At 52.2% G+C, this 13,497-nt stretch overlaps 1 protein-coding gene across 1 annotated transcript in view; it reads right to left on the bottom strand.

Annotated features, from left to right (window-relative positions):
* The window catches only part of NOVA2 (NOVA alternative splicing regulator 2), a 37,891-nt gene extending 26,239 nt beyond the window's left edge, over window positions 1-11,652 (bottom strand). Inside the window, 2 exon segments of the mRNA XM_087727393.1 lie at window positions 11,093-11,158; window positions 11,161-11,652. Of these exon segments, the coding sequence (XP_087583519.1) occupies window positions 11,093-11,158; window positions 11,161-11,335 (241 nt within the window). The 5' untranslated portion in view covers window positions 11,336-11,652.
* Between the last annotated feature and the right edge of the window lie 1,845 nt (window positions 11,653-13,497).

Here is a 13,497-nt window from a genome sequence, read left to right as displayed (position 1 = left end):
TGGTTAAGACACCATGCTAGAAAGCAAGGGACCATGAGTTCAAATCCAGAAAAACCAATGGGCCAATCACCAGGAGACAGGGAGTTCTAGTTCCGTCTCAGCCACAAAAGCCAGCTGGGTGACTTTGGGCCAATCACTAGGAGACTGTGAGTTCTAGTCCTGCGTTAGGTATGGAAATCAACAGAGTGACTTTGGGCCAATCGCTAGGAGACTGTGAGTTCTAGTCCCGCGTTAGGCATGGAAATCAACAGAGTGACTTTGGGCCAATCACTAGGAGACTGTGAGTTCTAGTCCCGCGTTAGGCATGGAAATCAACAGAGTGACTTTGGGCCAATCACTAGGAGACTGTGAGTTCTAGTCCTGCGTTAGGCATGGAAATCAACAGAGTGACTTTGGGCCAATCGCTAGGAGACTGTGAGTTCTAGTCCTGCGTTAGGCATGGAAATCAACAGAGTGACTTTGGGCCAATCATTAGGAGACTGTGAGTTCTAGTCCTGTGTTAGGCATGGAAATCAACAGAGTGACTTTGGGCCAAACACTAGGGGACTGTGAGTTCTAGTCCTGTGTTAGGCATGGAAATCAACAGAGTGACTTTGGGACAATCGCTAGGAGACTGTGAGTTCTAGTCCTGCGTTAGGCATGGAAATCAACAGAGTGACTTTGGGACAATCGCTAGGAGACTGTGAGTTCTAGTCCCGCGTTAGGCATGGAAATCAACCGAGTGACTTTGGGCCAATCACTAGGAGACTGTGAGTTCTAGTCCTGCCTGACTCATGGAAATGGGAAGGATTGTCGTCGTGGGGAAAAATAGGAAGAGGAAGCTGTGTCGGTTATATTCGCTGCCTTGAGTTTTTTGCAAAAATAATAAAAGACGGGATATAAATAAATAATAAAAAATAAAGACACCCCCCCCCCCCTCGCACCCTGCCAGGTGTCACCCCGGGTGAATCAGAAACCGTCCTCTTGAAATGGAAGTAATTCCATTTCAAGGCTTCTCCTTAATATTAGGAGTGTCTGCCAAATGGCCCTCTCCATTTAATTATAACTGGGGAGAAAGTCTTGACCTCCCCCCCCCCCCTCCCAGCTCAATGTGGCTGGGTGACCTTGATCTCTAAAAATAATTCTTCTCCCTCTTCATCATCCAGCTTTTAGTTCTGCCTTCTGGCTTTCAATTGCTTTCTCTTGTAGTTTTTAGCTTCTCTTTCATTCTGTCTTGTTGATCACCCAGCTTTTAATGTCTGGCTTCCCCACTTTGGCAAGGTTAACTTAAGGCTTGTGGACTTCAACTCCCAGAATTCCCCAGCCAGGATGACTGGGAACTGAAGTCCATCCATCGTAACGTTGCCAGGGTTGGACACTCTGGATTTGGATCTCTAAATCCCAGGATTCCCACCTTGGCAGGATTAAGACTTGTGGACTTCAACTCCCAGAATTCCCCAGCCAGCTATAGCTGGCTGGGGAATTCTGGGAATTGAAGTCCATCCACTTTTAATTTCGCCAAGGTTGAAAACGCTGCTTGAGGAGATGAGCGAGCTAAACTGCAGCTTCAAACAATCCCGTGTGTCCCGTTTCCCGCATTGCCCGACAAATCGGCTTAAGGGACAATCCACGGCCACCATCTCTTGCTTGCCACGATCTCAGCATCCTCCACAGGCATCCTGGCAGGCCCACGGCAAGTCCCCCTCCCCTGCCCCCCCCCCGGACCATCAGCGAGGCTAAAGACGAGGGCCTGCTCTGCAAAACCCATCAACCGGGGCAAGGCGAGATCGATCGAGGACAATTACTTTGCACAAATGAAATGGCCCATCCTAATAAACCTCCGACCAATCGGAAGGCGGCAGGGGGACCAACACCCTCCCCGGGCGCGCCAACTGGACCTGCGGACCCTTCCATCTGCCCGACCCGAGAAGATTCTTCCGCCCTTTCTGGATTCTGGCGACAGCCGGAGGAAAACCACCGGGTTGAAGGCAAAGAGCCCAGATTATCCCAGCGAAGTCTGCCTCTGAACTGGCTGGAGAGATCAACCAGCAGAGATCGACCCAACAGTTAAGGTCTACGGAGATTCTCAGTCCAAAGGTCCTTGTTCGAGGGGCAACTGGACTTCCTGGTTTTTCTTGGAAGACGTTTGGCTTCTCGTCTGAAGAAGCTTCTTCAGCTCTGGCTGAAGCCACACTTCAAACCCAAGAATACGGCAGAAGCTCAGGGTGGCTGAGCATAAAATACCCAGGCGCCAACTGTATAAGCAGGGAGCCCTTCGCAGATCTGTATGTTGGGGAAACAAAACAGCCACTTCGTAACCACGTGGCACGACAGAGGGGAACAAACCCATCAGGACTAGAATCAGTGGTCCGTCTGCATTTGAAAGACAAAAGCCTTTTTTTTTTAAAGACAGCAAAGTCCACATTTTGGACAGAGAGGATCCCTGCTTTGAAAGAGGGATCAAAGAGGCCATCTGTAAAGATTGAACAGCGCTGTCTCAATTGGGGGGGGGGGTATCATCTATCTCCAGTCTACAACACAGTCCTTTCAACAATTCAAAGGTGGCTCCACACCTTTTGGCAACACTCAGGTGACCCTGAAGACACAGAGAAACCCCCAGGTTGTCTCAAGGACTCTCTCAAAGAATGCAAATGGCCAGCTGTCTGCAAGGAGTATCAATCCTTCCCTTCCACACCATCCGGTCAGAGCCGAAGAAGCTTCTAGGATGAGAAGCGAAACGTCTTCAAAAGAAAAAACAAGAAAGTCCAGTTTTGCCTCTGAAAAAGGACCTTTGGGCCAATAGTTAAGGGGCCTATTTTGAGATGAAGTCATTTCCTTGCTGAGGAGGTGAGGAGATGGCGTGGCCCTTGCAGGTTGCATAATCCGTGTCATTCGCACAATATTGTTGGGTGTGTTCACTGGAATGGTCCAATATTCCATCTTGACTTCTTGAGACGCCGTGCAGACACTGCTGGGCGTTTGTGATGGGCACCTCTGAATCATGTCTTGGGCAATGCTAAGGGTCAAGAACCTCGGGTTCTCTCTCTCTCTCTCTTTGACCCCGAGATCTGAAGTGGGGAATACAGGTAGTCCTCGATTTACGATCACAATTGAGCCCAAAATTTATATTGCTACGTGAGAAGTTTGTTAAGTGAGTTTTGCCCCACTTTATGACTTTTCTTGCCACTGCTGTTAAGAGAATCACTGCAACGGTTAAGTTAGTTACACAGTTATTAAGTGAATCGGGCTTCCCTGTTGACTTTGCTTCGCAAAAGGGGATCGTGTGACCCCCGGGGACACTGCAACCGTCATAAAGATGAACCAGATGCCAACCGTCTGAATTTGGATCATGTGACAGAGGGGCTGCGGCAGTGGTCATAAGTGTGAAAAATGGATATAAGTCGAGGACTACCTGTAGGGGGACAGCACCAGGAAAACCCACCACTGGGAGATCACAATCCTCTCCGAAACGAGCGTCCAAATTGCTGCCAGAAAAACCACAAGGTTGTGTCCCTGAAATTCACCGATCACAAGAAGCTATTGTTAGAAACACTGACACCAACCTCAGGAGGGACCTGCCCAGCGAGTGCCAAAGATTTCTGGGAGTTCAAGGCGCTGTGTGAAATCTATATTTGAGATCGATAGGCTGGTTAGCCGTTATTTTCCCCTTCGGTTCCATCTTTGAGAATCGTGGCCACAGCAAATCGGTAACAATCACAAATCGGATAGCTTGAGATTTCGTAAAAGAGCCTCTTTGTTGGTATTTGATCTATTCCCAAACCTTTTCATCCTGCGATTCTTTAAACTCGGACACTTTCAAGACGTGTGGACTTCAATTCCCAGAATTCCCCAGCCAGCATAGAATTCTGGGAGTTGAAGTCCACGCGTCTTAAAGTGGCCGAGTTTGCGTGACACTATAAGACCCTGATAATCTTTGAACTCAATTAAAATGTCCCTGTTTCATAAAAACCACTTTTAGCCCATTTTGGATAATTTACTCAGGTTTGGTAAGCACTGGTCTGTGGACTTCAATTCCCAGAAGTCTTCAACCAGCAAGGCGGCTGCTAAGAATTCTGGGATTTAAACTAGCATTGTCCCCTTTGGGTTTTTGGAGCATTACAATTCTTATATTAATCTATCATGTTTACAGTTGGAAGGGCCTTGGGCATCACCAAGTCCAGTTAGGCCCACCACCAAGTCCAACCATTTCCAACGTCAACATCTGCCATCACCAACGTCAAATCAACTTCCTCTCAAGTAAAATTCATCACATCCCTATAAAGGAGAATATTTGTAGGCCAGGATTGATGTGAGGGGTCCTTGATGCTCTCTGAGCTTGCTGGTTTTCTTGCAGATGTTTCATGACCAAACTAGGTAACATCATCAGCATCCCTGCCAGTTGGCCTTCCAACCACCTAAACTCTTCCAGCCCAACTTTTTCCTGAGCTGCAACCAAAGCTGACTCTATCCTGCCCTGCGTTTGAATGATAGCTTGCTAACTCTGGAGGCCTCCTTCTACCCAATGTCTTCCCTTAAGCTTTCAAGAAGAAACTGGACTGCCGTTTGTCAGAAATATTATAGGGTCTTCTGCTTAGGTGGTGGGTTGGACTAGATGACCTACAAGGTCCCTTCCAACTCTGTTCATCTGTTAAAAGTTGTTTTTTTTTGTTTCGTTTCTGGAGGCTGTGCCCACTGCCCTCGACTTACGACCGGAATTGAGCCCAACATTTATGTTGCTAAACGAGACACCTGTTCAGAGTGTTTGTCTCACTTTACAACCTTTCTTGCCACAGCTGTTAAGTGAATCGCTGACATCGTTAAGTTTCAAGATTGTTTTCAGGGAATCTGGCTTCCGACGGTCGCCAAAGGGGAATCACGTGATCCTGGGACAGTCCGACCGTCATAAAGATGAGCAAATTGACCGGCATCCAAATCTGGATCACATGACCACGGGGAGGCCGCAACGGTCATAAGCGTGAAAAATGGTCGTAAGTCGGGGTTTTTTTCCCCCTGGTGCTGTTATAGCTTTGAACTAAAGCTATAATGAATGGTTGCAAATCGAGGGCTACCTGTATACAAAGCAGAGGCCTAGAACTCAGGTAGCAGGCCATACCTGCATCGTTCGAGACCAAGAAAGTGAGCCCGCACACAATCGTTTGTTCCCATCATCAACGTGTCCCTAAAAATCAGTTGATCATTTAGGACTTTAGAGGAAGGCTCTCCATCCTTGGTCCCTTTAAGACTTCAACTCCCAGAACTCCCCAGTTGACATCCAGAAGCCATAAAAGAGCCAAGGTTCCCCCCCCCCACACCACACCACTGTAAAACATGAAGGACCACTGATTTGGATGTTAGATGTTGAGACTCTGGAAAGAGTGCAGAGAAGAGAGAAGAGAAGAGAAGAGAAGATTAGGGGCCTGGAGACTAAATCATATGAAGAACTCGGTTGAGTTGAAGTCCACGCATCTTAAAGGGACCAAGGATGTAGATCCTTGCTCTAAAATGACCAACTGATCCTCTATTGGGGCCCTGATCCTGTCCTAAAGGAAACCTTCAGCACCGAAGAATCCAAGATCCCCTCAAAAGAGGATCCCCCTTCCTTGTTCCTGCCTAGGAGAATCTCCTCCTGCAGAAGATCCCAGAAGATCTTTTCTACTGACCTCTCTGCTTCTTCGAGCTTTTCCTGGTCACCCACCTTGATCTCCCCCAAACCCATCGCTCCTCAGGGACTCCCTGCCCCGAGTGCACACAGGCTCCCCCTCTCCCCATCCACCAAGCAGGCAGGCAGGCAGGCAGGCACACAACTGGGCGGACTTCACACAACGCAGCTTACTCAGGTCAACGGCAACGCTAGGGAGGGGCGTTCAACCGGGCGCTAAGCTAACCAAGCCCCAGCAGAGAACCGCTTGGTCCTTTAGGACTTCAGAACAGGGCTCTTCAAACTGAACCGCCTTTAAGATTTGTGGTATTTCAACAAACCTGGTTCGTTTTAACCAACGTAGGTGGGGTGTGGCATCATGTGTGGATGCAGCCCGTTTGATTCTTTTATAGGGCAGCAAACCTGAATAATCCAGGTTAAGTTTGTTGTATATGCAGGATTGATGCTTCTTTGCGCAAACCACTTGCTTTTATTGGGATTTGGGGGGGGGGGGGTGTTTGTAGGCATCTCGTCTCAAAAGCAACAACAGCAGCAGTGACGACGACAACAAGACCGTGCCATGGTGGGAGGGGTTGTTTACTCTCCCAAAACATGGAGAGAGGGTTGATTCACCAGTCCCTTCCCCTCCGATGCCAGGGATTTGGGAAAAGGGCTCCCTTGTGTGGGCAGGACCTGGCGTCTCTCTCCGTATTAATTGAGGCTCGCCCGCCCTCTTAAACAGGGATGGGGAAGCTCGGCTCTTTTATGGCTTGTGGACTTCAAATCCCAGAACTCCCCAGTTGACGTCCAGAAGCCATTAAAAAAGGGACAAGGTTTCCCCACGCACCACACCACTGGAAAATGTGAAGGAGCCGCTGGTTTAGGCGTTAGGTGTGGAGACTCTGGAAAGAGTGCAGAGAAGAGAGAAGAGAGAAGAGAGAGAGAGAGGAGAGAGAGAGAAGAGAGAAGAGAGAAGAGAGAAGAGAGAAGAGAAAAGAGAAAGGAGAAAGGAGAAAGGAGAAAGGAGAAAGGAGAAAGGAGAGAAGAGAAGAGAAACGAAGATAATTAGGGGCCTGAAGGCTAAAACGTACGAAGAACGGTTGCGGAAGAACTGGGGATGTCTAGTTTAATGAAAAGAAGGACCAGGGGGTGACGTGATGGCCATTTTCCAATATCTCAAGCTTGCCCCCAAAGAGGGGGTCCACCTGTCCTCCAAAACACCTGAAGGCAGAAGAAGAAGCAACGGATGGAAACTAATCAAGGAGAGAACCAACCTGGAACTAAGGAAGAATTTCCTGACTGAACAATTAACCAGTGGAACGCCTGGCCACCAGAAGTTGAGGCTGCTCCAATGCTGAGTTTTTTTTAAAGAAGAGATTAAACAATGATTTGTCTGAAACGATACTGGGTTTCCTGCCTGAGCAGGGGGTTGGACTAGAAGACCTCCAGGGTCCCTTCCAACTCTGTTCTTCTGTTCTCGGTTGGCGAGGGGGGTAAGGGAACATCTCCTCTTTGGAACTGGCCTGTGGGTCTCCTCTCCCCTCGTAAGCCAGCTTTGGGCCGGGAGATGTTGCCCCTGCAGCCATTTTGAGAGAAGCAGCAGCGTCCCCTTGCCCCAGCCGCTCGGCTTCCTTGAGAGCCCCCCAAAGACCGGAGCTGCCCATCAGCATGAAGGAGAAGCGCCAAGGCCAAGGTCAGGCTGGGAACTCCACCATCCCACCTCATCTTGGAAGGCTGAGAAGAACCTTCCTAGCTAAAAATACCCACGCGAGTCCCCCTCCCCGATTTCCTCAACCGGATCTTCTGCCCGGCCCTGAATTTTGCCCTCCCTTCCCCCCCAAAAAAAGCCTCCACAACCACAAACTCCCAGACCCAGAAATCAGGTCGGCCAAGCTCCTTCGCCAACGGCTACGGCTCCTCCTGGGGCCGCCCAGCTGGGATGATGCCACCCTGTCTCTGCCCTCCTCCTCCTCCGCCAAGGCCCGCTTGTCCATTGTGCTAGAGACCTGCCTGGCTTTGATGATGCTCTCCCAGAGAGACTCCACAAAAACGGCGGGCGCTGGGATTACCGGGCCCGGCCACGCCAAGCCAGAATTAATCCCGGTCATTTGCATCCCTTTCGCCCCTTCCGACATGCTCCAGCAGCCTTCCCTTTTCAAAAGAGGGGGGGAAAAAAACACCGAAACGCCTAACCGGACACGCAGAGTTAAAATAATAATAATAATAATAATAATAATCCCACCCTCTTTTGACCTTCACTCCCTCCGGCTTCAGGGCGGTGCACATGCACAGATGCTGCTGGGAGACCCCAGGCTCACTGACCTCCTGGGTGGGCCGCGAGGCCTTCCGCCTTGCGCATTTCCACCGCCATCCGTTGTCCGTTGCAACACACACACACACACACACATACACACACGCCGTTAGGTACTACGAACACATCTCGGTGCCTTCCCTCCCTCCCGCCTTCCTGTCGTGCCATCCAATTCACTCCCTTCTTCCTCCCTGAAATCCATATTGGAATCAACCCAACGCCACCCAGGCCGGCCCTCCATCAAAAGCGAAACCGAGGCAGGGCCAGGCGGGCACATAACCCCCCGTCACGGTCGAAGGAAGGGTCTCCGTCATCCACCAGGACGTAGATTTCTCTCAAATGCGGTTTTTAATTTTGAAAGGCAATTGGACTGGTTTTTATTTTTAATTTTTTGATGGGGAGGAAGAAGAAACTGTTTTGGCTTCCTATCCTAGAAGCTGACGAAGCTACAATGGATGAAGCTTCCGGGATGGGGAGCGAAACGTTTTCTTCTTCCTCCCCAAAATAAAAATCAGCCCAGTTGCTTTTCAAATTAGAAACCATTTTCGATAAGCAGAATTCAGCCTCCTCGCCTTCTTCACCCCTTTGATGCAGCCTGCCTGGGACGGCCGCCCAAGTGGAATCCCCCCATTTCTGGCCTGTTTTTTCTCCCTCTTCCTTCCTCAAGTCAATCAATCAATCAGAATAGAGCTGGAAGGGACCTTAGAGGTCTTCTAGTCCAGCCCCCTGCTCAAGCAGGAGACCTTGTCCCAGTTCAAACAAATGGGTTATCCAGCCTCTTCTTAAAAACCTCCTGGGATGGAACACCTACAACTCCTGGTGGCGAGTTGTTCCACTGGTTCATTGTCCTCCCTGCTAGGAAGTTTCTCCTTGTTTCTCTCCTGGATTCGTTTCCACCATCCATTGTTTCTTGTCCTGACCTCTGGTGCTCTGGAGGATAATTTCACCTCCTCTTCTCTGTGGCAGCCCCTCAAATACGGGAACGCTGCTATCCTGTCACCCCGTCTTTTCTCCAACTGGCCATACCCCAAAACCTGCAACTGTTCTTCCTGTGTTTTAGTCTGCAGCAGGCCTGAATAGCCGACGTCTCTCTTGGCTATTCAGGCCGCCTCTCCGAGCCTTATTTATTTCCGACCTCTCTGCTCAGAGCATAATCATCCAAGCAGGACATTTTCCTCCGGGATCCCGAAGCTATCTCTCTCAGCCCTATTTATTGCTTTCTGCCCTAACACTGCAGTTCCCCCCAGCAGCATCTCCAAATGTTAATGGCCTGGCGAGGGTGGTGTCAGCGCTGACTCCCTGCCTTGCCTGGGCAGCCACGCGTTTCGCGGTGGGCGCCTCTACAGCCCGGATCATCATCATTCGAAGCCATAAAAGAGACCCAGATGCAATCACGATGTAATCATCATCATCATCATGAGAAGAAGGAATCTATTCTTAGCATAGGGGGGAAGGAACAGACACTCCAAAGCACTTGAAACCTCGCGGAATTGAAGTTGCCCTTCACAGAAGGGTCAGGGAAGGAAAGGAGGGAGTGAGAGAGGGAATGGAAGGAAAGAAGGAAGGAAGGAAGGAAGGAAGGAAGGAGAAAGTGGAGGAATAATAATTAGGAGATACAAATAAACTGACTGTTAATTGTCCTATTGGGGAGAAGGAAGAGGAGGGGGAAGAAAAGGAAGAGGAGGAAGAAAAGAAGGAAGGAAGGGGGAGGAGGGGGAGGAAGAGGAGGAGGAATAACGAGTGAGATTCTACACTTGATAGCCAAAAGGCCGAGAAGAATGAGTAAAAACACATAAACTGACTATTAATTGTCCTATTGGGGAGAAGGAGGAGGAGATGAAGAAAAGGAAGGAGGGAGGGATTGCTATTTTCCAGATTCTTATTTTTTTAGACAGCAGGAGAATTAAAATCCGCACTTCAAAGCCAATCCTTTTCAAAGCGTTTTTGCCCCCCCCCCTCATTCTGAATAGCAGCAAATAAAACCAGCGCACTCCCCCCCCCAAAGATCCTTCGCTGGCACAGTCCCACCTTCCTTGCCCAGAAATCACCCTGTCCCTTTCGCATCCTTGTTTTTGTTCGCATTTCCACAGCCTTCCCCTCTCCGTTTCCTCTGCTGCTGATGGTGGTGGTGGTGGTGCAGAGGGGAGGGCGAGAGAAAGAAGGGACTGGCAGGATTTCCACAGTCCCTCTGGGTGCAAAATTTATATATATATAAATTTCTTCCTCTCCCTTCGCTTCCTAAGCAGACAAGCCGACTCCATTTTGACATCGCCAGCTGTGATGGGCTGAGGTGGACCCAGAGCTGGGGAAATGAGGGGGGGGAGGAAGAGGTGTGTGTGTGTGTGTGTGTTGGGGGGGGGTCCTCTTTTGTGTGCATCCACACATCCACACCCCTTTCGAGGCAGGAAAGGCAGAAGGTGGAGGCCGAGATGCTGTCCCTGGGGAAGGAAGGGAAGGGCCCGATTCACCCAGAGCCTCCCTGATGCTGAAGCCCAAGCCAGAGGGGAAAAAAATCCTCTTTGGATCCAAGCAAGAGGCAGCCTCTGGTCCTGGAGGGGGCAAATTGTGTGTGTGGGGGGGTGGGGGGGTCAGGGCATGGAGAAGGGGAGGGGAAACAAAAACAAAACCAGATATTGGAGGCTGGGAGAAGAAAACCCCCTCCCCAAAGGAGGGAGGGAGAAAGAAAAGAGAAAGGAAATGAAGGGGTGGGGGAAAAGGGGAGGTGAAAAATGTGTGGGGAGGAAAAATAGATCTAAGGGCTTTGATGCCCCAATAGAGAAAGGGAGACAGGTCCTTTCCCCCCCTTTTTAAGAGATTTTGGGGGAAGATTCAAGGGGGGGGCTTTTTTGCAAGATATACTTGGGATGTCAGGGACTCTATTTAGGGAAAGGCCTCCCCAAGGATGGGGCAGGGTCTTTTCAGGAGCCGGGGGTCCCTGTCTGAATTCCCAGAGAGCCCCCCCACACACACACAAACACCTCAGCCCGGGGAAGGCGTTCATTCTCGCCGGTTGGGAAACCGGCTGGGAACGGGAAAGGGTCTTTTTTCCCCCGTTGATTTCCTCCAACCCCCTCCCCGCCGCCTCAAGAATGGACCCCGTCCGAGCCCCCCCCCTCAACGCCCCCGCAACCTGCTCGACGCCCTCCCCCCCTCCCCGGACTGACCTCCCGTGTTGCTCCTCTTGGTGCTGATGGCTTCGGTGGGGGTCTCCAAGGGCCTTTTCCTGGAGTCGGGGGATCCGAATCCATGGGGGGTTGCGGGGCGGCTTGGGGGGGCTGCTGAGGCTGGGGCCCCCCTGGCGGCTGCGACGGCGGCGGCTGGGACAGCGAGGGCGGCGGCGGCTGCGGCGGCTGCTGGGGGGCCGAAGGAAAGAGCCCGTTCTGATGGACCGATCCACCTGCCAGCATTTTCAAGCCGAGGGCGCGGAGGACTCCCCCCCCGCCGTACCCGGGAGACTCCAGCAGGGGGAGGGGGGCGTTGGGGGGGGGGCGAAGATGCTCAGCTTTTAGGGAGGGGTGGGAGAAGGAGGAGGGAGGTGTGTCCAGCCGAGGAAGAGCGGAGACATCCAGGTGCGACGGAGCCGAGCAGGCAAACGGACCGGCCCAGACGGGGAATTGAGTGGGTGGGCTCCCCAGAGCGCCCCACTCCTCCTTTCCTCGCTCCCTCTTTCCTCTCCTTTTACCCGCCGCCTCCTCCTCCTCTATGGAAAAGCGGGGTCTGGGGGCCCTGGAGATTGAGCCCCCCACCCGCAAAGGAAGGGAGGCGCAGCCAAGGAGGAGGAGAAGCACGCCCACCCACCCACCCGCCCTCCCGCCCCGGGGGTCCCCCCTGCCCTCCTCTTCAGGTACTTAGCGAGGGGAAACGGGGATGGGGAGTCGATTTAGGGAGCGACGACGGGGGAGCTGCGGAGGGGGGAGGAAGCGGGAGGGTGGGCGGGTGGGGGGCGAGGGGGGGGCAAAACCCACCGAAGCGCGTTGGGCAAGAGCGAGCAAGCGCGAGAGGAGGGCAGCAGCGGCTCCGCTTTCCCCGCATCTCGCTCTTGCAGCCGGCAGGGAGGGGGAGGGAGAGGGAGGGGGCGTCGGAGGGAGCAGCCCAGCCCCTGACGTGGAAGCAGAGACCCACCCCCCACCCCCCACCCCGTCCCCCCCACCACCCCACGCCCAGCAGATTGGTTGCCAGGAGCTGACAAGTGAAAGGAGGGGGGCGGTGGAGTGGCACGGAACGAGAGAGAGAGAGAGAGAGAGAGAGAAGCGCTATTCTTCCCGGGAGGGGGACGCAGCTGGGCGGGAGGGGAGGGGGGAGGACAGGAACGGCAGCTGCCGGGGGTGGGGTGGAGTGGAGGGCAGAGCCGATGGGAAAGGAAAAGGCGGCGCGGGGGGGGGGAAGCTGCTCGCCTGTCCTCCAGGGTGCTGTCCATTCATCCATTCATCCATCCGTCTTTCCTTCTTTCTTCTTTCTTTCTTCTCCCCCCTCCTTTCCTCTGTGCTGGTCCACACGCTGCCTCCTCTCCCCCCCTCCTATCCTCCTGGCCTACCTCTCAGGGCTGTTAGGAGGCTAAAGGGGCTGAGGAGGTAGGATGGGCTCCCAGCACCAGTGGGAAAACATCTGGCAGAGCCTGACAAGGCCACCCAGGGGGGTTCTCACCTTTAGGGGGCTGTTCCAGAGAGGGCACCCCCTAATTTTGCCTGCGCATGAGAGGCCCAGATTGTTCCCAGGAGCAACCACTCCCTTTGAAATACACCGCAGGGGAAACTGAGGAAGGCGCCTCTGGCTGCTTCCCAGCCCCCCCCCCTCCTGACCTGCCTTTGTCCGAGGGACACAACATTAATTTTGTCCCGCCTGGGTTATGAAAGCACCTGTTCCCTGAACACGGTGTCCCACCTGGACTCACAAAAGAGACACAAACGTCACAAAAGACCTTAAGACAACAGTCCCATTGGGGGTTCACCCCTCCACTCTCCTCCAACACGAAGATAGGGAGTTCCCGACTTACAACCACCCGTTTAGTGACGATCAAAGTTATAACAGCATGGAAAAATGTGACTCGGCACCAATTTTCACACTTAACGTCCGTTACACCCTCCCCAGGGGCGATCAAAACTCAGACGCCTGGCAACTGACTCACATTTATGACGGCCGCAGGGTCCTGGGAATGAACACCCGTGTTAGTAACTCAACAACTGCAGGAAATCGCTTCACAACCATGGCCAGGAGAAGTCACAAAATGGGACCGAGCTCGCTTAACAACTATCTCACTTAGCAATGGAAATGTTGGGCTCAATTGCGGTCGTAAGTAAAGGACTGTCTTCTCTCTCTTATCAGCTGTGGAAAGCAGAGGTTTGTGATGTTGGAGATTTATAGCCTGGGCTGCCCACCCATTTCCCTCTCCCCCCCTCCCTCCCTCCCTCCCCCTCCCTCTCCTTTTACTTGCTCCACAGATCCAACCTCACACATAAGCATAAAAATAAATGAACTGCTTTTTTTTTTTAAGGAGCTCAGCAACTTGTCCAGCAGAGCCTGAAATGGGAATGCTGAAGTCCTTTGCAAATCCTGGCTTTGTGATCCATTT

Source organism: Thamnophis sirtalis, unplaced genomic scaffold (assembly GCF_051295495.1).
Source record: "Thamnophis sirtalis isolate CommonGarterSnake01/CBP01778 unplaced genomic scaffold, rThaSir2_p1.2 scaffold_13, whole genome shotgun sequence".
NCBI lineage: Eukaryota > Metazoa > Chordata > Lepidosauria > Squamata > Natricidae > Thamnophis > Thamnophis sirtalis.
The sequence above is the reverse complement of the archived record's forward strand: the minus strand, read 5'-3'. Positions and strand labels throughout refer to the sequence as shown.